This window comes from Hypanus sabinus, chromosome 18 (assembly GCF_030144855.1).
Source record: "Hypanus sabinus isolate sHypSab1 chromosome 18, sHypSab1.hap1, whole genome shotgun sequence".
Classification (NCBI taxonomy): Eukaryota; Metazoa; Chordata; class Chondrichthyes; order Myliobatiformes; family Dasyatidae; genus Hypanus; species Hypanus sabinus.
Window position 1 is genome coordinate 67,299,154 of NC_082723.1, and position 24,506 is coordinate 67,323,659.

At 41.0% G+C, this 24,506-nt stretch overlaps 1 protein-coding gene across 6 annotated transcripts in view; it reads left to right on the plus strand.

The window, feature by feature from the left end:
* The window catches only part of sfswap (splicing factor SWAP), a 176,474-nt gene that overhangs the window by 129,495 nt on the left and 22,473 nt on the right, over positions 1 to 24,506 (plus strand). For 5 of the 6 annotated variants that reach the window (XR_009516562.1, XM_059994587.1, XM_059994588.1 and 2 more), the window contains 2 exons: positions 1,413 to 1,544; positions 13,076 to 13,264. Coding sequence is in view for 4 of the 6 variants with exons in the window: in XM_059994587.1 (XP_059850570.1) it covers positions 1,413 to 1,544; positions 13,076 to 13,264 (321 nt within the window). In the remaining 2 variants the exon portion in view is untranslated. Of the gene's footprint in view, positions 1 to 1,412; positions 1,545 to 13,075; positions 13,265 to 14,582; positions 14,669 to 24,506 lie in introns of all 6 variants that reach the window. The other variant, XR_009516563.1, reaches the window with a different exon arrangement.

Sequence of the window (24,506 nt, forward strand, 5' to 3'; positions counted from 1 at the left end):
ACAGTTTACCAAGCCGTATCTTTCCAGGCTTCCTTTGTTCTCTGATAGCAATCTTGAAGGCCCCATCCTCACTTTTTTGCCTGATGTTAAAATGGACTGCCAAATTTGCCGTTTAAATTGGGTGAGCGGTAGGATACTGGAGTGCTGTGGAACAAAGAAATCTGCGAATACAGGTTTGAAAGTGGTGTTACAGGTAGATAGGGTCGTAAAGAAAGCTTTTGGCACATTGGCCTTCATAAATCAAAGTGTTGAGTACAGGAGGTGGGATGTTATGTTTAAGTTCTATTAGACATTGATGAGACCTAATCTGGAGTATTGTATTTAGTTTTGGTCACCTAGCTACAAGAAAGATGTAAATAAGTTGAAAGAGTACAGAGAAGATTTACAAGGATGTTGCCGGGCCTTGAGGATCCGAGTTATAGGGAAAGGTTGAATAGGTTAGGACTTTATTCCTTGGAATGTAAAGATTGAGGGGAAATTTGATACGGGTATACAAAATTAAGAGGGGTATAGTTGGGTAAGTGTAAACAGGCTGAGGTTGGGTGGGACTACAACTAGAAGTCATAGGGTAAGGTTGAAAGGTGAAAAATATAAGGGAAGCTTCTTAACAGAGGGTGGTGAGAGTGTGGAATGAGCTGCCAGCAGAAGTGGTGCATGTGAGCTTAATTTCAATGTTTAAGAGAAATTTAGATGGATAGTAGGGGTATGGAGGGTTATGGTCCTAGTACAGATTGGTGAGAGTAGGCATTTTAAATGGCTTGACATGGACTAGATGGACTGTAGGGCCTTTTTCTGTGCAGTAATATTCTATGACTTTATGAGTGTATTTCTTGGGATGGTTAAGATGGTGAATTTGGCCCTCCCTGCAAAAAGAATATTGTACACCGCTGCATTATGATCTTCTTCCCAGAGCAAACCACTGCAGTTGTAGCATCATAATGGTACAGGACTGAAACAGACAATTGTCTGGATCAAGTACACATCTATACTGATCCATTTGCCAGTGTTTGATCCGTATCTTTGTATGCTTTGACCATTTCAAGTGCTTGATCAAGTATATTTTAGATGTTCTGAGAATACTTGAGGCAGTGGTGCTATGGTAGCATAGCACTTAGTGCATCATAATTACAGCTCAGGTAGTTGGAGTTCGATACAGGCGTTCTCCATAAGGAGTTCGTACTTCCTCCCACTGTTCAAAGCTGTGCTAGTTATTAGGTTAATTGGTCATTGTATATTGTCCCACGATTAAGCTAGGGTAATAGGAAGGGCAGATAAGGGAAGTCACTGGAAAAAATTCTCATCCCTGATTCACACAGTGCCTTCCTCGGACAAAAGAAAACAAGGCAAATTGAGAAAAATGTAATCAATTATGCAGCTTTCTTAATAATACATCATATTTTCCCTGGTTGTAGATCAAGGTCGCCTCATGGGAGAAGAGTTCAGTCATCAGAAAGACGACGCGAGGAGAGAGAGAGGGACAGGAATGTACCCACAGCCTATCGTGTTGGTAACAGCTCCGATATAGGTGGCAGAAAGCGATCACGGTAGGCCTCCTGCGTAGCAGATCCTTCTAAATTACATAGTAATGAAAATTTGTAAGCAGTGGAAGCATAAAATAAAAATAAAATGTATTCACAGCACATTTGTATACAGAGAAACAAAGTTAAACTTTCAGTTTGATGAAGGATTTTGTTTTTGCTATCTGTAAATACGTGGCCATGCCAGTATTTTACCACCCCTCTCTATTGCCCTTGAGAGGCAATGGGGAGTTGCTGTCTTGAACCACTGGAGAGCACTTTATAATGTTATATGCAGATATGTTCCTTAAGGATGTCATAAGTTGGGGTGGGAGGTGTGTGGATAATGGGGATAAGCTCCCATTACCTACTAAATGATCCCTATGAAATTTGTCTCAAATAGCCTTGGAAAACCAAATCCAGCTCCTGGCGTTCACCTGAGGCTTTAGCCAGAGGAACAGTATTTACTGACAGGAGAAGGGACAAAGGCGGGTTACAGGTGCCTTAAAACCAGTCGCTTCGGGCAGATGGGGCTCATCAGCTGAGGTTGGCAGCTCATCTAGGAGAAGAGAAACTCTGATTTCAAATCTCAGTTGACTTCCACCTATATCCACTCATGGGGAAGGCTTTGGGGGCAAACCCGAATGGAAAATCCCGAGCTGAAGTCATCCATTGAGTTCAACGCTGACTGGCAACTCCTGGTGCCAAACTGTATCGATCTCTACTGTTTCTCTGAGTACCTCAGCTGCGTCAAGATGGGCACAGTTTGCTCTCCATATCATACTGCCCTAGCTTGTATAGCATGTAGATAGCTAGGATGCAGCATCTATAGTCAAACTTGAGAATCAGATACCTCAGGTATGTCCATTAATGGCTTTGGTTGTATTGCTGCCATTGCAATGCACTTCATTAAGCTACTTGTAAATGCTTGTAATCTCATGTCTGTTCAGATGAGCAAGGTGGCCTTTAGTGTTTCTCGTAGCCTTTTTTTAAAAATGTAGCTTTGGAAGTGGGGCATGATGTCGTGCTGTTGAAGTTGCTGAATAGGAAGTTCAGCATACATACATACTAGGTTCATCCTGACCAGAGAAGTTGAGATTTAATTTAAGATCAGTAATGGTGACAACAGACCTACACACATCCATCACTAAGGACCCCCATGTATATTACCTCAGTTTTATCTTCCTTTCTTTAGCAATGAGTGAATAAATCAGTGCCTCCCCATCTACAATAACATGATTGGCAATTGACTGCTCTCTGAAATGGATCAGCAAGCCACAATGAATGGCCGATTGGGATTGGCAGTGCCTAGTGATACCCACATTCAGAACATAGAACTGTACAACACAGGAACAGGCCCTTTGGCACGCAATATTGTGCCAAACCAGTTGGAAAGTAAAAAAAAGCTAATCCCTCCTATGTACACAACATCCCTCCATCTTCCTCACATCCATGTCTCTTAAAAGCTAATGTATTTGCCTCTACCATCATACCTGGCAGCGTATTCCAGCATCCACCACTCTTGAGTTAAGTCCTTCACTTGCCCCTCACATTATCCTTTAACATACCCCCACTCACCTTCAATGCATGTCCTGTGGTATTAGACATTTATACCCTGGTATACCTTGTCTATTCTATCTATGCCTCTCATAATCTTATAAACTTCTATCAGTTCTCCTTTCAGCCTCCACCGCTCCTGAAAAAACAATGGTGATTTGTCCAGCCTCTCATGATAGCACATGCCCTCGAAACCAGACAGCATTGTGATAAACTTCTTCTACACACTGTCTAAAACCTCAACATGCTTCCTATAATGGGGCAACAAGAACTGTGTGCAATAGTCCTGATGTGGCCTAACCTGAGTTTTATAAAGTTGCAAGATAACTGCTTGACTTTTGAACACTGCTTCGAGTAATACAAGCAAGCATTCCATAAGCCTTTTTAACCACCTTATTGACCTGAGTAGCCACTTTCAAGGAGCTATGAATTTGGACCCCAAGATCTCTTTGCTCAGCAACACCGTTAAGGATCTTGCCCTTTACTATCTCCTTGCATTTTCCCTACCGAGGTACAATGCTTAACATTTTGGGTTAAACTCCATCTGCCATTTCTCTGCCCAATCTGCAACTGATCTATATCACACTGTATTCTTTGCCAGTCTTCTACACTATCCACAACCCCAATCTTGGTATTGAAGCCCCCACACTGGACTCATATAGAAACTTGGCTCGTTGCCAGCCCTGCTAACAGCTACAGGACTCGACAGTAAGAGGGCCACCCTTTGTAAACAATGTACGGGCTGGATTGATTTGGAGTTCAACCAAACAGGAACATAGAGATGTTCCGATTAAAGATACCTTGATTGGAGCGAATGCTGTGTAAGTACTGTCTTTGTACAATTAATTGTCAGTTGGCAAGAATTATCAAATTGTACACTGTATAAAGTTATAAAGGAAGTATATTTACAAATTTCAGCTTTATTAAACAGTGGGAAAAAGAAAAGGAAAAATAAAATGGCCCATTACAGTTGACCCAGTCCAAATGCACACATAAAGTTGGATCTCATACTGGAGTCATCTTTAACTTGTACACTGGGCCCACGGTCTGTGTGAAGGGACACACCTCATCTCGAACAAATGGGCATTCTCTTGGGAGTATTTACCCTTCCACCTTGGAGCCAGCTATTTGCATAAAGCACCTTGTGTAACAGGATTAGCATCCTCATTCATCTTCCCTTCTGTTCTCTCTCACCAAACAGATTCCCGAACCAGACTACTGTCCCACAGAAAGCAGGATAGTATCAGAATTTCCTAAGTTGGACAACATGTGTCCTTAACTTAGCCGAAGCCACAACATGCTTTCCAGCATGGCACACTGCTTTTACAGAAAACCACTAATAATGAAATACCTACAGCATAGCAGTAAAAGTCTTAACCAGGACATCACAGTATCATCTGCAAATTTACTAACCCACCCATCTACATTTTCATCAAGGTCATTTACACACATCACAAACAGCAGATGCCCCAGCACAGATCCCTGCGGAACACCACTAATTACTTGCAGATGTGACCTTTGACTTACACTTGCCTTTTAACAATGCAGAATTTTCACATTTAAAGATAGCAAGGCTTTGTTTAAAAAGCTGAACTTGGTAAAATTTAAAAAGAATAGGCAAGATCATTATTAGAACATGGTAGAGCATGTGTTTGTGCAAGGATGCTTTGTTGAATTACCATCATTTACAGCTTGGGTTCAGGATTTGAACGCAGTGTGCCCATAGTTTAGTAATGATGCCAAGAACACCTTGCAGATGAGTCCGGGTCAGATCAAATTTGTGGTGACTTTGATTCCTGGATGGTGTGGTGTTGCAGCAGGAATCCATAATGGTTAGTGTGATGCTATTCCAGTTCAGTGTGTTGGAGATCAGATTCAGGTTTAATATCATTTAATATCAAATGTCATGAAATTTGATGACTTTGTGACAGCAGTACAATGCAATACATAATAGTAGAGAGAAAAAAGAAAACTGAATTACAATAAATACATATATATAAAATAGTTAAATAAGTAGTGCAAAAATAGGAAATAAAATAGTAGTGAGGTAGTGCTCCTGGGTTCAATATCCATTCAGAAATCAATGGCAGATGAAAGAAGCTGTTACTGGATCGTTGACTGTGTGTCTTCAGGCTTCTGTATCTCCCTTTTGATGCTAACAATGAGAAGAGAGCACATCTTGGGTGATGGGGATCCTGAATGATGGACCTTAATGAGTTCAGAGTTCAACTCCTCTGTAAGCAATGTTTGCACGTTCCTTCCTGTGTGCGCATTGGTTTCCTCTGGGTGCTCTGGTTTCCCCCCACAGTCCAACAGGTAGTAGGTTAATTGGTCATTGTAAATTGTTCCATGACTAGATTAGGGTTAAATCGGTCGATTATTGCCAGGGTGGTTCGAAGGACCAGAAAGGCCTATTCTGTGCTGTATTTCTAAATAAAATAAAAAACTTGAGAGATTGAATACAAGTCCTACTCAGCAGCTTCTTTAATTGGGTTAAATAGTACCAGAAAAGTTATTAACAACAAAATCTGCTGGAGCATGCTAAAAAGGCAGTGGGAATGTTAATGTACGGGTAAGCAATGGCTAGGATTGTAAATCTGACCCTGCTTGCAAAAAATACCATGCACCACAGCATGATGTGGAAAGGATGTTTCCCATGGTGGGACAGTCCAGGACAAGAGGGCACAGCCTCAGGATAGAGGGGCGCCCTTTCAAAACAGAGATGCGGAGAAGCTTCTTAGCCAAAGGGTGGTTAATATGTGCAGTTTTTTGCCACGTGCAGCTATGGAGGCCAGGTCGTTGGGTATATATAAGGCAGAGATTGATAGGTTCTTGATTGGACATGGCATCAAAGGTTAATCGGAGAAGGCCGGGAACTGTGGTTGAGGGGATAAAAAAGGTTCAGCCATGATTAAATGGTAGAGCAGACTTGATGGGCCAGGTAGTCTAATTCTGCTCCTATGTCTTATGGTCTTACTAAGGCCAAGTCAAAGTCTTCTGTCCAAAGCACTGTCGTAATTATACAGCACAGAACCACACATCAGTAGCACCAGCCTACCCGTCATCAAGGAGGTATACACAGAAAGGTGCTGGAAAAAGGCCAGTAGCATCATGAAGGATTCCACTTATCCTGCTTATGGCCTACTTGCCCCACTCCCATTAGGGATGAGACTACGTAGTATCCACCTCAGGACAGCCAGACTCAAAAACAGTTAATTTCCCCAAGCAGTGAGGCTGATCAACACTGGCACCCACTAACCCAGCCCACCACACCCGCCCCCCCAACACCACTACTTTATCATTTCCTGTTGGTGCCCTTACGTACAGACACTCCTGTGCCTATACAATCAATTGATGTATATAAGCTATCTTGGTCACCATCAATCACAAGAGTGTCATCAGCATTTCTTTAGATGTTGTTTGAACTGTGCTTAGCTACATAGTCATGAGTGTAGAGAGAGTAGAGCAGCGGGCAAAGCAAACATCCTGTGATCGAGGCATGGAATCTGTTAAGATGGTGTCCTGGTGAGAATGCTCAAATAATTTAGGAAGCATTTGAGACCCGTAAGTTACCTAGGACCAATTACCATTGCTCATTTACATCTGTTGACCACACATTATGAGCACATTCTCTCCAAAGGATGGCTTTACACAGCAATGATGTAGCAGATCTTCAAGTCCATACTCTTGACTGCAATAAATATATTAATGCTATAAATTTTACCAATATTGTTAAGGGAAGGAATGTTCAAAGTATGTTTTATTATCAGAATACTTTTATGTCATCATATACAATCCTGAGATTCATTTTCCTGTGTGCATACTCAGCAAATCTATAGAATAGTAACTATAGCAGGATTAATGAAAGATCAACCAGAGTGCAGAGGACAACAAAATGTACTAATGTAAATAAATATCAATATGTAACGAGAACATGAGATAAAGAGTCCTTAATGTGTGATCATTGGTTGTGGGACCGTCTCAAATGGATGGTTAATTGAGTATAATCCCCTTTTGTTCAAGAGCCTCATTGTTATGGGGTAGTAACTGTTCTTGAACCTGGTGGTGCAAGTCCTGAGGCTCCTGTACCCTCTACTTGAAGGCAGCAGCGAGAACAGAGCATAGCCTCGATGGTGAGGATCTCTGATGATTGACGCTACTTTTCCTACGACAGCATTTCATGTAGTTGTGCTCAATGGTTGGAAGGTCTTTTCCCATTATGATCTGGACTGAATCCACATTGATTTCAATCTTCTCCTGCTTTGCGGCTGCATCCATTCATCAGGAAGGCTTTGGGAGTAAACTCCAAGGAAAAATCAGGAGCTGGAGTTCCTAAGGTAGTCCTACGTTGAGTTCAATACTGATTCACAACTCCTGCAATGCCGCTGACACCAAATTGTACCGTCGCTGCCCTTGCTTTGGATTCATTAGCTGAGGGGGAGGGGGAGCCTGCTGTATCAGAACAGCTTGTTCTCTATATCATACTGACCTGGCTAGCATATCATGTAGACAGCTAGGATGCAGTATTCACGTTCAAACCCCACGAGCAGAGGCCTCACGTTGTTGTATTCCCAAAGAAGGCACATTGGCCATCATAAACCAAAGTAATGAGTACAGAGGATGGGGTGTTATGTTGAAGTTGTACCATTCATTGGTGACGCCTATTTTGGAGTATTGTATGCTGTTTTGATTACCTCCCTTGAGGAAAGATGTAAATAAGGTTAAAAGAATACAGAGAAGTTGTACAAGGATGTTGCCGGGACTAGGGTGGGGCGGGGGGGGGGGTGATGAGCTGAGTTGTTACAGAAAATTAAATAGGTTCGAACTTTATTCCTTAGACTGTAGAAGATTGATGGGAGATGTGACAGAGGTACACAAAATTAAGAAGGGTATAGATAGGGTAAATGCATGCAGGCTTTTTCCACTAAGGTAGGGTGGGACTATAAACTGGAGGTCATTGGTTATGGGTGAAAAGTGAAAAGTTTAAGGGGAACATGAGGGGAAGCTTCTTCACTCAAGAGGGTGGTGAGAGTGTGGAAGGAACTGCCAGTGCATGTGGTGCATGCAAGCTGTACTTTTCCATGACTCTGACTGTAAAAGCATTTCCCTGCAAAGTTTAACAGTATGAATGTTGCTGTGCAACCACAGCAAGATCAAGATTAATTGAGGAGATGATATAGGTGATTTGGTAATGAAGGCCAATTGTGGGTGTTCCATCAGATAATTTCATTTATCAGTCCTCTTGAAAGTTAATATATTTTTCCTACTTAACAGCTAACCTGCTTTGTGTATGAAAAGCCATTTCACTCATCATATTTGTGTAAGAAAAATATTCATCTGTCAAGAATATTAAAATAATGATGTAACCACAAATAGTGTTCGTTCATATCATGATTTTTCCAACAGAACTGTGAAGCCTGGGGATGGATATCTCTTATGCTTTTATCAGTTTAAATAAACATTCTCACCAATCGGCCTCAGATTTATTTCACAAAGAAGCTGATATCTAAAGGTCTAAATTGCTTCAGATTTCTGTCAGAGAAAAATCCTTGAATGAAAAGAAGAGCATAATCATTGGTGCTTTCATCTGCAAAACCAAGAGAAAAAACTGTCATTCTGGTTTGCATTTATTTGTTATTTTTAAAAATTCTGACCACATATACTCATACACATATACTCATACACAGTCTTTTTTTTAAAAAAGACTGCAGTGTTGTAACATAGCTGCCAATTCTAACAAATCTGTGTCCACTGCTGCCGACCCCCCGCAGATTGTTTTTCTTGTATGGTGCACCCTCCAGTCTCTCCCGTAATGATCTTTCAAAAGTCTTAACAATTGCAATTGATCTTTTATAAGCAACTAGCAAAAGCAAACAATCTTGAGGCAATGCAACTTAAACATAACTTAAGTGGTCAAAAGCTGTAACATCCATTGGTCTCCAGCGCCAAACTGACCAGCACTAAGTACAATTATGTAACTTACTCCCCCGCTTTTACCAGGTCCCCACTCATAATTAGTTACCATAATCAATTAATATATTCATTTATTCAGATACAGCGTGGAATAGGCCCAACCAGCCTTTTGAGCCACGCCACCCAGCAATGCCCCAATTTAATCCTAGCCTAATCACGGGACAGTTTATAATGACCAGTTAGCCTACCAACCCATACATCTTTGGACTGTGGAAAGAAACTGGAGCAGCCAGAGGAAATCCACGCAGCCACAGGGAGAACATGCAAACTCCTCACAGACAGCGGCGGGAACCCTCATTGCCTGTACTGTAGAGCATTGTGCTGTCCACTACGCTACCAGACCACCCACAACACAGAATACAATGCAAACAAAAAACTATATGCATGGCTTTTACAGTAATAATTAGCTAGTGTTGTATTCTGTAACTAGTGTGACACACAACCTCACTCAGATTAATAACTAAGCTGTGATCTGTATTTAATTTTGTCAGTTGTAAAACATTTAACCGCTAACATTAGTTCCTACGATTGAAATGTTCTCGAATCATTCAGCAGTTTTGATCTTTTTAGTTTTCAATTAATTCTTCATGAATTCTGTGTTCGGTTATTCCACAAGGTGCATCATTGAGAATTCCAGCACAAACGTTCAGGCATTATCTGTGGAGGAAGAAAAGATGTTAAGGTTTCAGACCTTTCAAGAACTCGGGAAGCAATTAAAGATTTATTGGCAAATACTGAGTCAAAGGTTGACGGAAGGATTAACAAAGGGAGGATGTGTTTTAGGGAGTGTGGACTCTTTATCATTTCTTTTTGCTCCTGTCACTGTATTTAAACATTATAGCACAGTACAGGTCCTTCAGCCCACAATGTTGTGCAGCTACAAAGAAAGTGGCTGTATTTCACTAAGAGTTTGAGGAGTTTTGGTATGTCATAAAGGACACTTGCAGTTTTCTACATATGTTCCATGGACAGGATTCTAACTGGCTGCATCATCATCTGGTAAAGGGAAGGGGTTGGTACTGCACAGGATCGAAATAAGCTTCAGGGAGTTGTGAAGTTAGTCAACTCCATCATGGGCACCAGCCTCCGTAGTATCCAGAACATCTACAAGGTGAAATGCCTCAAAAAGCCGATAATCATCATTAAGGACCCCCACCACCCAGGACATGCCCTGTTCTCATTACCACCATCAGGGAGGAGGTACAGAAGCCTAAAAGCGCTCAATGTTTCAGAAACAGCTTCTTCCCCTCTGCCATCCAATTTCTGAATGAATATTGAACACTACCCCTCACTACTATTTTTCAAATTTCTGTTTTTGCAGTATTTATTTTATTTGTGTATTATACAAACACATACTAGCTGTAATTCATGTTTTTTTCCCTCTATTATGTTATACCACAGAGACAACAAATTTCATGACATATTCAAGTGATATTAAATGAGCAGTTAATTCCATTGCACCCTGGTGTATATGACAATAATCTAATTTGGATCTCAAACAAATAGAAGGTGCAAGATTTTCTACTGTAAATATTGCTTCCAACCTGGAGGGCACTGGAGGCCTTCACATTTCAGCAGAGGACTACGTCATTGCTAAACAGAATTACAGTATTAATTATCTACTGTCTATGGGAGTTGAATATACAATAAGTAAAACAGGATTGCTACCACTGAACCATGGCTCATAACTAAATTAGACTTCCTTCCCTTCAGCCAAGGAGCACTAACAGTAATATAGGACTCACGTTCAAAGTAAATTTTATTATTGGAGCACATATATGTTAATATACAACCCTGAGATTCATTTTCCTGTGGGCATACTGGGTAAATCTATAGAATAGTAACTATAACAGAGTCAGTGAAAGATCAACCAGAGTGCAGAAGACAACAAACTGTGCAAATGCAAATATAAATAAATAGTAATAGATAACGATTACATCAGATAGTGAGATTGGGTCCTTGAAGTTAGATCATTGATTGTGGGAAAATCTCAATGGATGGGCAAATGTGTGTAGTTATCACCTTTTATTCAAGAGCCTGATGGTTGAGGGGTAGTAACTGTTCTTGAATGGGATGGTGTGAGCCCTGAGGCTCTTGTGCCTTCTATCTGATGGCAGGAGCAAGAAGAGAACATGACCTGGATGCTGAGGATCTCTGAATGGATGCTGCCTTTCTGCAACAATGTTTCGTGTAGACGTGCTCAGTGGTTGGAAGGGCTTTACCTGTGATGTACTGGGCCGAATCCACAACCTTGTGTAGGATTTTCCGTTCAAAGGCATTGGTGTTTCCAAACCAGGCTATGATGCAACCAGTCACAAACTTCAGATTCAGATTTATTTATCACATATCTTTCTGGTGGCAATATATCTCTACCAGTGGAGGTATAAGGCTCACTAATTTGCAGGTCGTCCTTGGGCAAAGTGTAGCACCTGCTTAGCCCCCAGTCAGGGTCACATAAAGCCATGGGAGCAGGTGGTGGAAGGTCATATGAGCAGTTGGTACATATTATGTCCTGGTTATGCAAACTCTGACGCCAGGCAGATAATCTCTGAAGGGAATTGATAATGGCTGGAGTGGGGTCATCCATCTTGTAAAGACACTGCCCAGAAGAAGGCAATGGCAAACCACTTCTGTAGAAAAATTTACCAAGAACGATTATGGTCAAAAGGCCATATTTGCCTATGTCATATGATATGGCACATAATGACAATGATGATATTAATTGAAACACAGCAAAATGAGTCGTTTGCATTAGCACCCAAAAAGGCCTAAGGATATACTGGGGGATGCCCGCAAATGTCACCACACATTCTGGTGCCAATGTAACATGTCCATAATATTCAGTAGAACACAGTAAGCAACAAAATAACAACAGCAACAAGAGCCCCTTTCCATTCTCGCACCTGCCCATCCACACAACTTCCGATGTTATGCTTTCCTACCACAAATATGGATGTGTGGAATATTAATGCGGAGGGTATTAAGCCTCTTAACAGTTATCTTATGATAAGTATTCATTGAATAAATTTGAAGAGTTGTCAAGAGCAAGGTGAAGAATGCTTAAGAATTCAAACCACCTGCTGAGTGTATTTAATGGTAGTAAGGAAAATTGGATGTTCTCTTCTTCAGAGTAAATTTATTATCTAAGTACATATATGTCGCCAGATACAATCCTAAGATTCATTTTCTTGCAGGCATACTGGATATGTCCAGTAACTATAATAGGATCAATGATCATCCAGCCCAACAGGGCCAACAACTAGTGTGCAAAAGACAACAAACTTACTTACTTTACTTTATTGTTACCAAACAATTGATACTAGAGCGTACAATCATCGCAGCGATATTTGATACTGCGCTTCGTGTTCCCTGAAGTACAAATCAAAGTAAATATAATAAAAATTTAAATTGTAAATCATAATTAGAAAATGGAAAAGGGAAAGTAAGGTAGTGCAAGTCAGGTCGTGCGGTCCGCTAATCCTTCTGAAGTCAACAACCAATTCCTTCGTCTTGCTGACGTTGAGGGATAGATTATTGTCTTTGCACATAGTTCAAATCAAAAGATTCAATTTAATATAGAACATAGACAGTATACATCCTGAAATTCGTACTCTTTACAGACATCCAAAAAGCAAGAAACCCCATAGAAAGCATCAAAACCTGACACCTCCTCCCCTTCCTTATACACAAACAGCAGCAGAAGCACCAACCCCACATCCCCCCCCTCCCACTATCCAAGCAATAACAAAAGCCCTGCAAGAGACCTTGATCTAGAGTCCATCAAAAACTACAGTCCATAACCCAGCACTTCGGTATCTCAGACAGGAGTGAGAGAGAGGTAGCCTCTGCAACAACGGGAGCAAAGACTCCGATGTTACAATGCAAAAACAAAGGAATAATAGTAATAAATAAATAACTGCTGTACTTAATGATGTTATTGGGTAACTTGTTCACACACTGTCCAGCAGGCTTTTCATTTCAACGATACTTTATTCACACATTTCTTTTTTAAAAACTGCATCTCCCAGGTCACCATACGAAAAGAAGAAGAAAAAGAGTTCTAAATCTCACCCCAAGTTAAAAGAAAAACCTTTACGTTCACGCTCACGGTCTTTATCACCAAAAAAGTCGAGTATGAAGTCTTCCGCGAGAAGTTCAGCGCACTCTACTAGCTTGTCACCAGCAGAAAGCAGAGATTCCAGTCAGGATCATTCAAGGTAATGTCTTTCAGATTCTTATTACGCATAAACTACATTTTAGATTAGTTTATTCTCTGGAAGTATTGCAGCTGATGAATTGCTAAGTAAGCTCAGAAAGTGTACATTCCTAATTTTCTCATTAGAGCTGCTGAATTGGAGCAGTGAGTTGTCAGTACTTTGTAGATGAGGTAACTACAAGTTCCCTCGTCGTGTGGGTCTCGATACACAGTTTTTCACCAGTCTGTTCTCTGCACAGCAGGCTGGCTCTTCTCTGCCAACTGCTGATTCCTTAAATGAACTGAGCTAACCACTTTAATCATTTCTGTGCGATGGCCTTAAAAGCTATTTTGTACATTCATCGGTGCTAAGTGTACAATAGGTTGTCTCCCGTTGAAAGGAGAAGAGAACAGTGGAATGCAAGTTCCTAAGGAGTCTGGTACCATACAGGAGTCTTATTGATGATGTGGTGCATGTTTTTCTTGTACCTGAGGCCTTTACTGTGAAATTCTGTTTTATCAGGCTGGGAATTGTTTCTTCCAGAGCTGCTGCTTTTAATGATAAGCTCACATTTAATCTTCAGTGTTTATTTAAATCAGTTTTATTATTCTATTCCTGCAGGATTACAAAGTTAATAAAGCTGTGGTAAAGTTGACAGAATTTTGTGATCAAATGTCTAAATTTGATTACTTTTGTGTTTCTGTCCATTAGCAGTGTTATCACGTTTCTTCCTAGTCTGCTGTACAACTCCATGACTTTACAAGAAGCCACACATTCAACTTTTCTGCAAAAGCTCCTTCCCCTCTGCCATTAGATTTCTTAACAATGAACCCTTGAATCAGAATCAGGTTTAATATCATCAGCACAGTAGTTTTACAGTGCAGGCAACCTGGGTTCAGTTCTTGTTACTGCCTTTAAGGAGTCTGTACGTTTTCCCTGTAACCATGTGGGTTTCCTCTAGTGTTCCCTCTAAGGTCTACGTGTCCACACACATTCTGCTACCAGCACACAAAAGGTTGTCACCCCCTGCCTCGCTGGCATGTTAAGTATATTACACAATCGTACACAATCACATTTCCTTTGCCTGTTTCCGATGCGGACAGTGTTGACAACATGGGGTTTGCAATGATCTCTCTGCAGATTTTAGAATGGGCTTATTTATACTTTTTTACTGAAGAAATTAGTGATTCACAATGTCAGGAAGATGCAGCTATGAGAAATATTTATATACAACACAGAAACTGGTGTTACCTGCATCTACTGTCACGATGCAAAAGTTGCTGGAGAATTTGCATGTGAGAAGAAGTGCACTGATGTTTGAAAACTTGACTTTTTAAAGCATTATATAGCAAGCAAATCACATATGGATGGTGTGCAAAAGCTCCAGTGAGAAAATCCTTCATTCCCCGCTGCATGGCCTGCTACGTAAGTATTGTGAGAGTGCCGATAATTGAGAGCAAAAACAATCAAACCCAGAGGAGATCAAAGTTCTTATTGATAGTTATTTTATTTATTTTAAACAATGAACAATAAACTGGATTTGGTAGTTTATTATCCTTAGAATAGCTTTAACTGTACTTCCACTTAAAAATTCAGTGTGCACGTGTCACTTGGCAAAAATATTGCACATCACTATATTTTGGCAGACACTGGTCATTACAAATTAGAGGAAACGTTGATTGCCTACCACAGTGCAAAGACGCACCGGTTGTTAGGTTAATTGGTTATTGTAACGTGTCCTGTGATTGGGCTAGGATTAAATCAGGGGTTGCTGGACAGCATGACTCAGTATCACAATTAAAAATACAATAAATGTGTAAGGAAATTTATTGTCTTTGCAGCAGCAGTACAATGCAACACCTAATAATAAAAAGCCTGAATTACAGTAAAATAGTTAAATTAAGTAAGTAGTATAAAAATAGAAATTTGAAAGTAGTGAAGTAGTGCCCATGGATTTAATGTCCGTTCAGATGGCAGAGAGGAAGAAACTGTTCCTGAATTCATGAATACTACCTATTTAATTTAAGTTTTTTAATATATACTTATTATACTTTATTGATTTATAAATTATGTATTGCAATGTACTTTTTGCACGACTTGATTTTTAATTATACTTAGTGTAAGTCATATTTTTTTAATTATGTATTGATTGGTGGTGCCAGTGTCACCACCTAGTTCTAAATGATCTTGTTAGTTATTCAGCTTCATTTATTTCCAGCATGTCCACTGTGATCAAGCAGCAACAGCAAAACAAGCTGCTTTACTCTTACAAACACATGATGTGTCATTTCTGGCCTCCAATCTCCATTGATCTCACAGATATGGTTGTTGACTTCCAGATTCATTGACTTTGGTCCTCGCCCTTCGGGCTCTAATCTTCGATAGAAACTCCGGGACTCACCAATCACAGGATCCCGAAATCCAGGCCTTATATACCAGACTTGCACAGACCTCTGACCCCAGGAGGTCACCAGCCCTTGTGCTTCCTGCCTACCCAAATATCCATAAGACCATAAGATACTACAACAGAATTAAGCCATCTGGCCCATCGTATCCTCTCTGCTATTTCTTCATGGCTGATCCATTTTCCCTCTCAGTCCCAACCTCCTGCTTTCTCCCCGTATCCCTACATACCCTGACTAAACAAGAATCTACTGTGTATCAACCTCTACCTTAAGTATACCCAAAGACTTGGCCTCACAGCTGCCTGTGGCAACAAATTCCACAGAGTCACCACTCTCTGAGTAAAGAAATCCTTCTTCGTCTCAGTTCTGAGGCTTTGTCTTACAGTTCTAGATTACCCCACCATAGGAAACATCCTCTTCACATCCATCCTATTGAGACCTTTCAACATTCGATAGATTACAATGGGGTTATCCAATCCTCGGACTCAATGATCTGGAGGGCGTGGTAGGGTCATCAGGTGTCCTTCAAATGATGAATTCTTCATAATATTAATTGTCCAGAAGTGTTTCTGGACACAACATCATCGTTAAACACCAAAGTTTGAAATAAATTTTATTATCAAAAAAAGAATGTTACCATATACAACCCAAAGATTCATTTTCCTGTGGACTTACTCAGCAGATCTATAGAATAGTAACTATAACAGGATCAATGAAAGATCAACCAGAGTACAGAAGACAACAAACTGTGCAAATGCAAAATATAAATAAGTAGCAATAAATAGCAAGAAACAAGATATAATGATCGCACAATTATATGTAATGGTATAAAACAACAGAAAACCTTAAGAAATTTGTTTCCCGCCACTTGACCCACTTTGTCTAATCAATAAAATTGTTGAGGCGGCACGGTAGGGTAGGAGTTACAGCACCAGCCATCAGGGTTCGATTACGTTGCTGTCTATAAGGTGTTTGTATGTTGTACGGGGACAAGGCAGGGACTGGGTATTGATAGTGAATGATCAGCCATGATCTCAAAATGGCGGTGCAGACTCGAGGGGCCGAATGGTCTACTTCTGCACCTATTGTCTATTGTTTTCTCCATCACCAAGTGGGTTTTCTCTGGATGCTTCGCTGTGGGATTCCAAAGATGTACGGGGTTAGTAGGTTAATAGGCAGCCTCTCTTCAAAGTTCAAAGTAAATTTATTATCAGACTACATATACGTTGCTATATCTAAACCTGAGGATCTTTTTTTGCCACCATGCTCCATAAATCCAATAACTGTAACAGAATCAATGAAAAACCCCACCAACTTGGGCATTCAACCAGTGTGCAGAAGACAACAAACTGTGCAAAATCAAAAACAGAAATAATAATAATAAATAAACGATAAATATCAAGATCATGAGATGAAGAGTCCTTGAAAGTGAGGCCATAGGTTGTGGAAACAGTTCAATAATAAGGCAAGTAAAGTTACCCTCTGATTCAAGAGCCTGATGGTTGAGGAATAATAATTGTTCATGAACCTGATAATGTGAGTGCTAAGGCAGTGGTCCCCAACCTCCAGGCCACGGACTGATACCAGGCTGCGAAGCACGCAGAGGGTACAGCAGTGGCCGGAACACACCCAGCACATCTTTAAGAAAAAAGCCGAAATAAACAAGCTAATTAATTAGGTGCTGCCTGGCACGTAAATGTCTGCCCAGATCAGAGGAGATTGCCGTTTGTGTAGAGCACGTTTATTGCTTGTTTATTTCGGCTTTTTTCTTAAAGATTTGCTGGGTGCGTTCCACCTACCGCTGCACCCCTGCATGCTCCGCGGCCCGGAGGTTGGGAACCACTGTGCTGAGGTTCCTGTACCTCCTTCCCAATGGCAGCAGCGAGAAGAATGCGTGACTTGGGTGGTGCAGGTCTCTGATGATGGATGCTGCTTTTCTGCAATAACACTCCATGTAGATATTTTCAGTTGTGGGGAAGGCGTTACCCTTGATGGATTAACTTCAGAATCTGATTTAATATCACTGGCATATGTCATGAAATATGTTGTTTTACATCAGTAATACATTGCAAACATACATTTAAAAATCAATAAATTGCAATTAAGTATATATTTTAAAAATAAAATAAATAGTGCAAAGAGATAGTACGATATTATTCATGGATTCATTGTCCGTTCAGAAATCTCATGGTGGAGGGGAAGAAGCTGTCCCTGAAACGTTGAGTGTGTGGCTTTTTGTAAAGTTGCAGAGTTATACTGCACAGAAACAGGCCCTTCAGCCCAACCTGCCCATGCCAACCAAGGTGTCTTCATGAGCTAATCCCATTGGTCTGCATTTGGCTTAAATCCCTCTAAACCAGGGGTTTTCAACCTGAGATCTTCGGACCCCTTGCTGAATGGTATTGATCCATGGCATTAAAAGGTTGGAAACCCTGGCTCTGAACCTTTCTGATCCCTGTGCTTGTCCACACATATTTTAAACAGTGTAATCAACCTCTCCACTGGCAACTCATTCCTTTCAATCAATTTCAAATTGTCGTTCCAGCTAAAACTAAACTCAAGGTTGTTTAATGTGATTTCCAGTGCACAAGTGTAAAGAAGAACTCTTACTCTGGATCTGAGGTCACTTAAAATAAAATAAGATTAAGAACACAATAATAATAATAAAAACCAAAAATATATTGCATATATATGTCATTGTTTGAAGTAGCAAGTGAGAGAACTACATCCTGCAGGGTAGGATTCAATTGAAAACTGCTAATCTCCTCAGGAGTGAGTCATTGTTTGAAGTAACAAATGAGAGAGTAACATCTTGAAGGGCTGTAGCCATTTGAAACCTGCAAGTCTTGTTGGGAGTGAGTCTTATTTGGGCCAATAAAAAGAAAGAAGTTGTAATGGAGCAGCCATTGTGTATGTGGACCAGTGTTAGAGTGGTTGGGCCTTGGCTCAACAGACTTGGGCAAACATAGATACAAGTAAATAAGTTTCTAGTAATGTTTTTCTCTATTATACATAGCCAGTACACTTGAGAATGGGCCCAGATTTAAAGATATCTCCCTTGAGTGAGATGTGGGAGCTTTGGGAGACCTCTTGTCTCCCTTATGACTACATCTGCCAAAGGTTCACCGAGCTGCAGCTTCGATGACCTTCAGATCATACAGGAGAATGAGGAGGTGATAGGAGCTACAGGGAGGTAGTCACCCCTAAGTTGCAGGAGGCAGGCATGAGAGTGACTTGGGCAAGGAGAAAGGAATAAGCAACCAGTGCAGAGTGCCCCGTGGCTGTTCCCCTCAGCAATAAGTATACTGCTTTGAAACTGTTGGTGGGAGGGGTAGTGGGATCTACCACAAGGAAGCTGCAGTGACCAAAGCTGTGGCTTTGTGGCTGAGAAGGGAAGAGGAGTGCAGTAGTGATAGGGGATTCCATAGTTAGTGGTGTAGACTGGAGATTCTGTAGATGTGAAAAAGACATCCAGATGGTATTTTGGCTCTGAAATGCCAGGGTCTGTGGTGTCTCATTGAGTCCACAGCATTCTGAAGGGGGTGAGCAACCAGAAGTTGTGGTGGTACCAGTGACACAGGTATGAAATGGGAGGAAGTCCTGAAGAGAGAATATAGGTAGTAGGGTAAGAAGCTAAAAAGCAGGATCTCTGGATTGCTGGCCTGAAACAAAATAAGATGTGTTTGGCTGATCCAATTTTCCCCACTGCCCCTCTCGTCTATCCTCTCCCTGTATCCCTTCATGCCCTGACTAATCAAGAATCTATCAACCTCTGCCTTAAATATACCCAATGACTTGGCCTCCAAAGCAGTCTATGGCAACAAAATCCACAAATTCTGTGTCCTCTGTTCTTAGATTCTCCCATCATAGCAAACATCCTCTCCACATCCACTCTATCAAAGCTTTTCACCATTCGATAAGTTTCAATTAGGTAAAGGGGTTTCTAAGATAAGGGAACCAAAACTGCTCACGATACTCCAAGTGAGGCCTGACCAGTACTTTTAAAAAGTCTCAGCATTATGTCCTTGTTTTTATATTCTAATCCTCTTGAATTGAATGCTAACATTGCATTTGCCTTCCTCACCACTGACTCAACCTGCAAGATGACCTTCAGGGAATCCTGCACAAGGACTCCTAAGTTCCTTTGCATGTGTTTTCTTTCATTGAAATTAAATGTTTTCTTTGATCAAATTTAGGATATTCATTACATGAGCTGAAATCATTGACTTAACGTAAAAAGAAGTGGTCCCAACACAGACCCCTGTGGAACACCACTAGTCACCTGCAGCCAGCCAGAAAAGGCTCCCTTTATTCTCATTCTTTGCCTTCTTCTGATCAGCCTGTGCTTTATCCATGGGCTTTCCTGTAATAGAATAGGCTCATAACTTGTTAAGCAGCATCGTGTGTGGCACCTTGTCAAAGGCTTTCTGAAAATCCAAGTACACAACATTAACCAATTCTCCTTTGTCTATCCTGCCTGTTATTTCTTCAAAGAGCTCCAACAGATTTGTCAAGTAAAATTTTCCCTTGAGGGAACCATGCTGATTACAGCCTATTTTATCATGTCCCTCCTGGCAGACAGGTTTGCTAGAGTTATTGGAGAAGGTTTAAACTAATTTAACAGGGGAATGGAAACCGGAATGTTAGGGCTGAGGATGGGGCAGTGTATACAAGTAGATGCAGTGTGTCATGAGACTGTGAGGAAAGACAGGCAGTTAGAGCAACATTGCAGTCAGTGCGATGAGTTAAAATGTAACATGGGGACAAAATCAAAAAGGGTGATGAAGATGTTATATTTGAATGCACACAGAAGACAGAATAAAGTAGATGATCTTGCAGCAGTTAGAGATTAGGAGATACGATATGAGCATCACTGATTTGTGGCTGAAAGAAGATCATAGTTTCACTGCATTGAAAGGGCTGGCAGGTAGACTGGGGGGGCTGGTGTGGCTCTGTTCATAAAAGATGAAATCAAATCTTTAGAAAGAAGTGACATAGGATTGGAGGATGTAGAATTGTGGGTAGAGACAAACTGCAAGGGTAAAAAGTCAGTGATGGGAGTTAGATACAGTCCTCCAAATAGTAGCCAGGATATGGGATACAAATTACAACAGGAGATAAAAAAAGGGTTGTGAAAAGGACAATGTTGTGCTAGTCATGGAGGAATTTCAATATGCAGATAGATTGGGAAAATCAGGTTGGTGCTGGATCCCAAGCGGGAATTTGTAGAATGCCCACAAGATAGCTTCTTAGCGTAACTTCTGGTTGAATGCACTAAGGGAAAGAAAATTCAGGATTGATGTTGTGGAATGAACCAAATTTGATTAGAGAGCCTAGGGGAAAGGAACCCTTTGGAAGCAATGATCATAATATAATAAAATTCAACCTGCTGTTTGAGAGGGTGTAGATAAAGTTAGATGTATCATTATTATAGTGGGACAAAGGGAATTACAGAGGCATGAAAGAGAAGTTAGCCAGAGTTGATTGGAAGGAGACACGAGCAGGGATGATGGCAGAACAACAATGCTTGGAGTTTCTGTGGCAATACAAAGATGCAGAATAGATATATCCCAAAGATGAAGAAGTATTCTAAAGGGAGGATGAAGCAACTGTGGTTGACAAAGGGAAGTCAAAGACAGAAGTGAGTGTAGTCGTTATTACTAAGGAGAAGGTACTTGGGAAACTGAAAGATCTGAAGGTAGATAAGTCACCTGGACCAAATAGACTACACCCTAGGGTTCTGAAAGAGATGTCTGAAGAGTGTGGAGGCATTAGTAATAATCTTTCAAGAGTAATTAGATTCTGGAATGGTTCCAGAAGACTTGGCAATTGCAAATGTTATTCCATTCTTTAAGAAGAGAGGGAGGCAGAAGAAAGCAAGTTATAGACCAGTTAGTCTAACATTAGTGTTTGGGAAGATGTTGGAGGCAATTTATTAGGGATGAGGTCTCAGGGTACTTGGAGGCACATGATAAAATAGGCTGTAGTTGGCATGGTTTCCTCAAGGGACAGTCTTGCCTGACAGATCTGTTGGAATTCTTTGAGGAAATAACAAGGAGGATAGACAAAGGAGAATCCGTAGATGTTATGTACTTGTGAGGCTGCCTTACAAGCTGAGAGCTCATGGTATTGCACTCAAACCCTGCTTAACACTGAAGATGTGTTCCTTGGAGGGGGAGTGCTGTGTAAATCAGTGTTTTGCAAGGTCTTTATAACATTATGTAAAGACATGTTTGCTTGATTTAAAAAATGTCAAAACCGAGAGACGTGATATATTATTTTGTGTATATGCAGTAATTCATGGAGTAACAAACACGCAAATAGACCTAAACTGTACATCAGTGGAGCAGCAACACATCGCATCAGAGGGAAGCAGGTGGTGGTCACATCATAGAGGAGGGCCCAGGTTGTGGGTCCTCCTCTATCTTTGGCTTCTTCTTCAAGTAGGCATTGAGATTTGAGAGAACCTCTCTTTGCCTTATTGCTTCACTTCCAGATGGGGATTATCGATGATCTGTGTGATCGTGGTGATGCTAGTGTTGAGGAATTTTGTGGTAAGGTTTCTTGCTAATGTTTCGTCTTCATCTTCTCCATCCGTGTCCTCAGATTCACCCAGGGTGTGTTGCTCTGCCATTTCTAGAAACTCTTCACTATTAAGGCTGTCGCCATGAGAAGATATTTGGGTAAAAAGAATGGAATAAATTGGCAAGGGAGCAAGAACACTTAACCATGTGAGGGAGGCAGAGTGAACTAATACATGATTGGTTGTGGGTGGCTCAGAGCATATGTAAAACATTCTCCTTGGCTGGTTGAATGTTTACTGTAATGGTTGCCACTCTTAAGAAGAGGTGATGTGTTGTTTAGAATGAATTTTTGTCATTTAAAAAATTAATAAAGAATTAAATAACCACGTTGCAACGAATCAGCACTATGCAGGGTCTGAGTATACAAGAAACATCAATAGAAGATTGGCTTACTGGTAGAAGGCAAAGAGCAGAAATAAAGTGGGCCTTTTCTGGTTGGCTACGGGTGACTAGTGGTGTTCCGCAGGGGTCAGGGTTGGGGCCATTTCTTTTCGCGTTATAATTAAATGATTTGGGTGATGCAGTTAATGTTTTTGTGGCCAAGTTTATGGATAATACAAAGATAGATGGAGGGACAAATATTGTTGGCAGCAGGGAGTCTGCTGAAGAAATGACAGATGAAATATAGAGTAGGGCAGTGTATTGTCTAATTGACACCTATAAAATATTTAAAGGTCTGGATAGAGTGAATGTGCAGAGGATGTTTCCTATAGTGGGGGAGTCTAGGACCAGAGGGAACTGCCTCAGAATAGAAGGGTATCCAGTTGGAACAGAGATGAGGAGGAATTCCTTTTGCTAGAGGGTGGTGAATCTGTGGAATTTATTGCCTCGGATGGCTGTGGAGGCCAAGTTATTGGTTACATTTAAAACAGATGTTGATAGGTTCTTGATTAGCCAGGGTGTCACAGGTTATGGGGAGAAAGCAGGAGAATGAGGTTGAGAGAGACAATAAATCAGCCATGATGGACTCAATGGGCCAAATGGCCTAATTCTGCTCCCATGTCTTATGATCTAATGGTAAGGTAGCTTATATAAAATTTATAGTTGATATAAATTTGAAATTAATCAGGAAAAAAACTCAGGAACTTAAGAGCTATAATGAAAGTCTCTGCGAATTTTCACAACTCTGAACAATTAAATATATTTAAATCAACTATCAATAAACTCCTAGACCTTGGCTCAATGATTCCTTATGCAATTGGATCCTCGATTTCCTCACTTACAGACCTCGGTCAGTTTGGATTGGCAAAATCATCTTTTGCACAACCTCCATCAGCATAGGTGCACCACAGGGCTGTGTGCTTAGCCCCCTGCTCTACTCGTTTTACACTTATGACTGTGAGACTAAGCACAGCTCCACGGCCACATTCAGGTTTGCTGATGACACCACTCTCGTACGCCGAATCAAATGTGACAAATCAGCATATTAGAGGGAGATTGAAAATCTGGCTGAATGGTGCCACCACAACCTTTTACTCAATGTCAGCAACACCAAGGAACTTGATTGTTGATTTCAGGAGGAGGAAATCAGAGGTCTAAGAGCAGACCTCATCGGAGGATGAGAGGTGGAGAGTGTCAGAAACTTAAAATTCCTTGGTGTGTTATCATTTTAGAGGATCTTTCCTGGGCCCAACACATAAGTGGAATTACAAAGAAAGCACAGCAGTGCCTCCACTTCTTTAAAAGTTTGCGAAGATATGGCATGATGTCTAAAACTTCAACAAACTTTTATTAATATGTGGTGGAGAGTGTGTTAACTGCCTGTGTTCACAGTCTGGTATGGAAAAACCAGTGCCCTTGAACGGAAAGTCCTGCAGAATATACTGGATATGACCCAGTCCATCATGGGTAAAACCCTCCTCACCATTGAGCACATCTACACAGAAAAGCAGCATTCCTCAGCAGGGACCCCCACCAATTATTATCGAAGGATGTATACATTTTACATCTTGAGATCTGTTTGCTTACAGGCAGCCCCAAAACAAGAAACCCGAAAAACCCAAGTCAAAAAAAGAAAGACTGTAGCCACTGGGCAAACAGTAGTATTCTGAGCCAGATTGAGTCCTTGGATCTGCTCCCCAGAGCAGTCAAAGTAGTAGGCCCAAGCTTCTATCTCAGCTCATCATATGAGTAGGGCACAAATGCTGTGAAACTAGCAGAGGTGACATCCACCAGCGAGGGGAATGATCATCGCAGAAGAGTGAGCTAAATCAGCCTGAACCGCACCTCCATTCCTAACACTTGGACTGCCTAATCTATCTGGACAGGCATTTA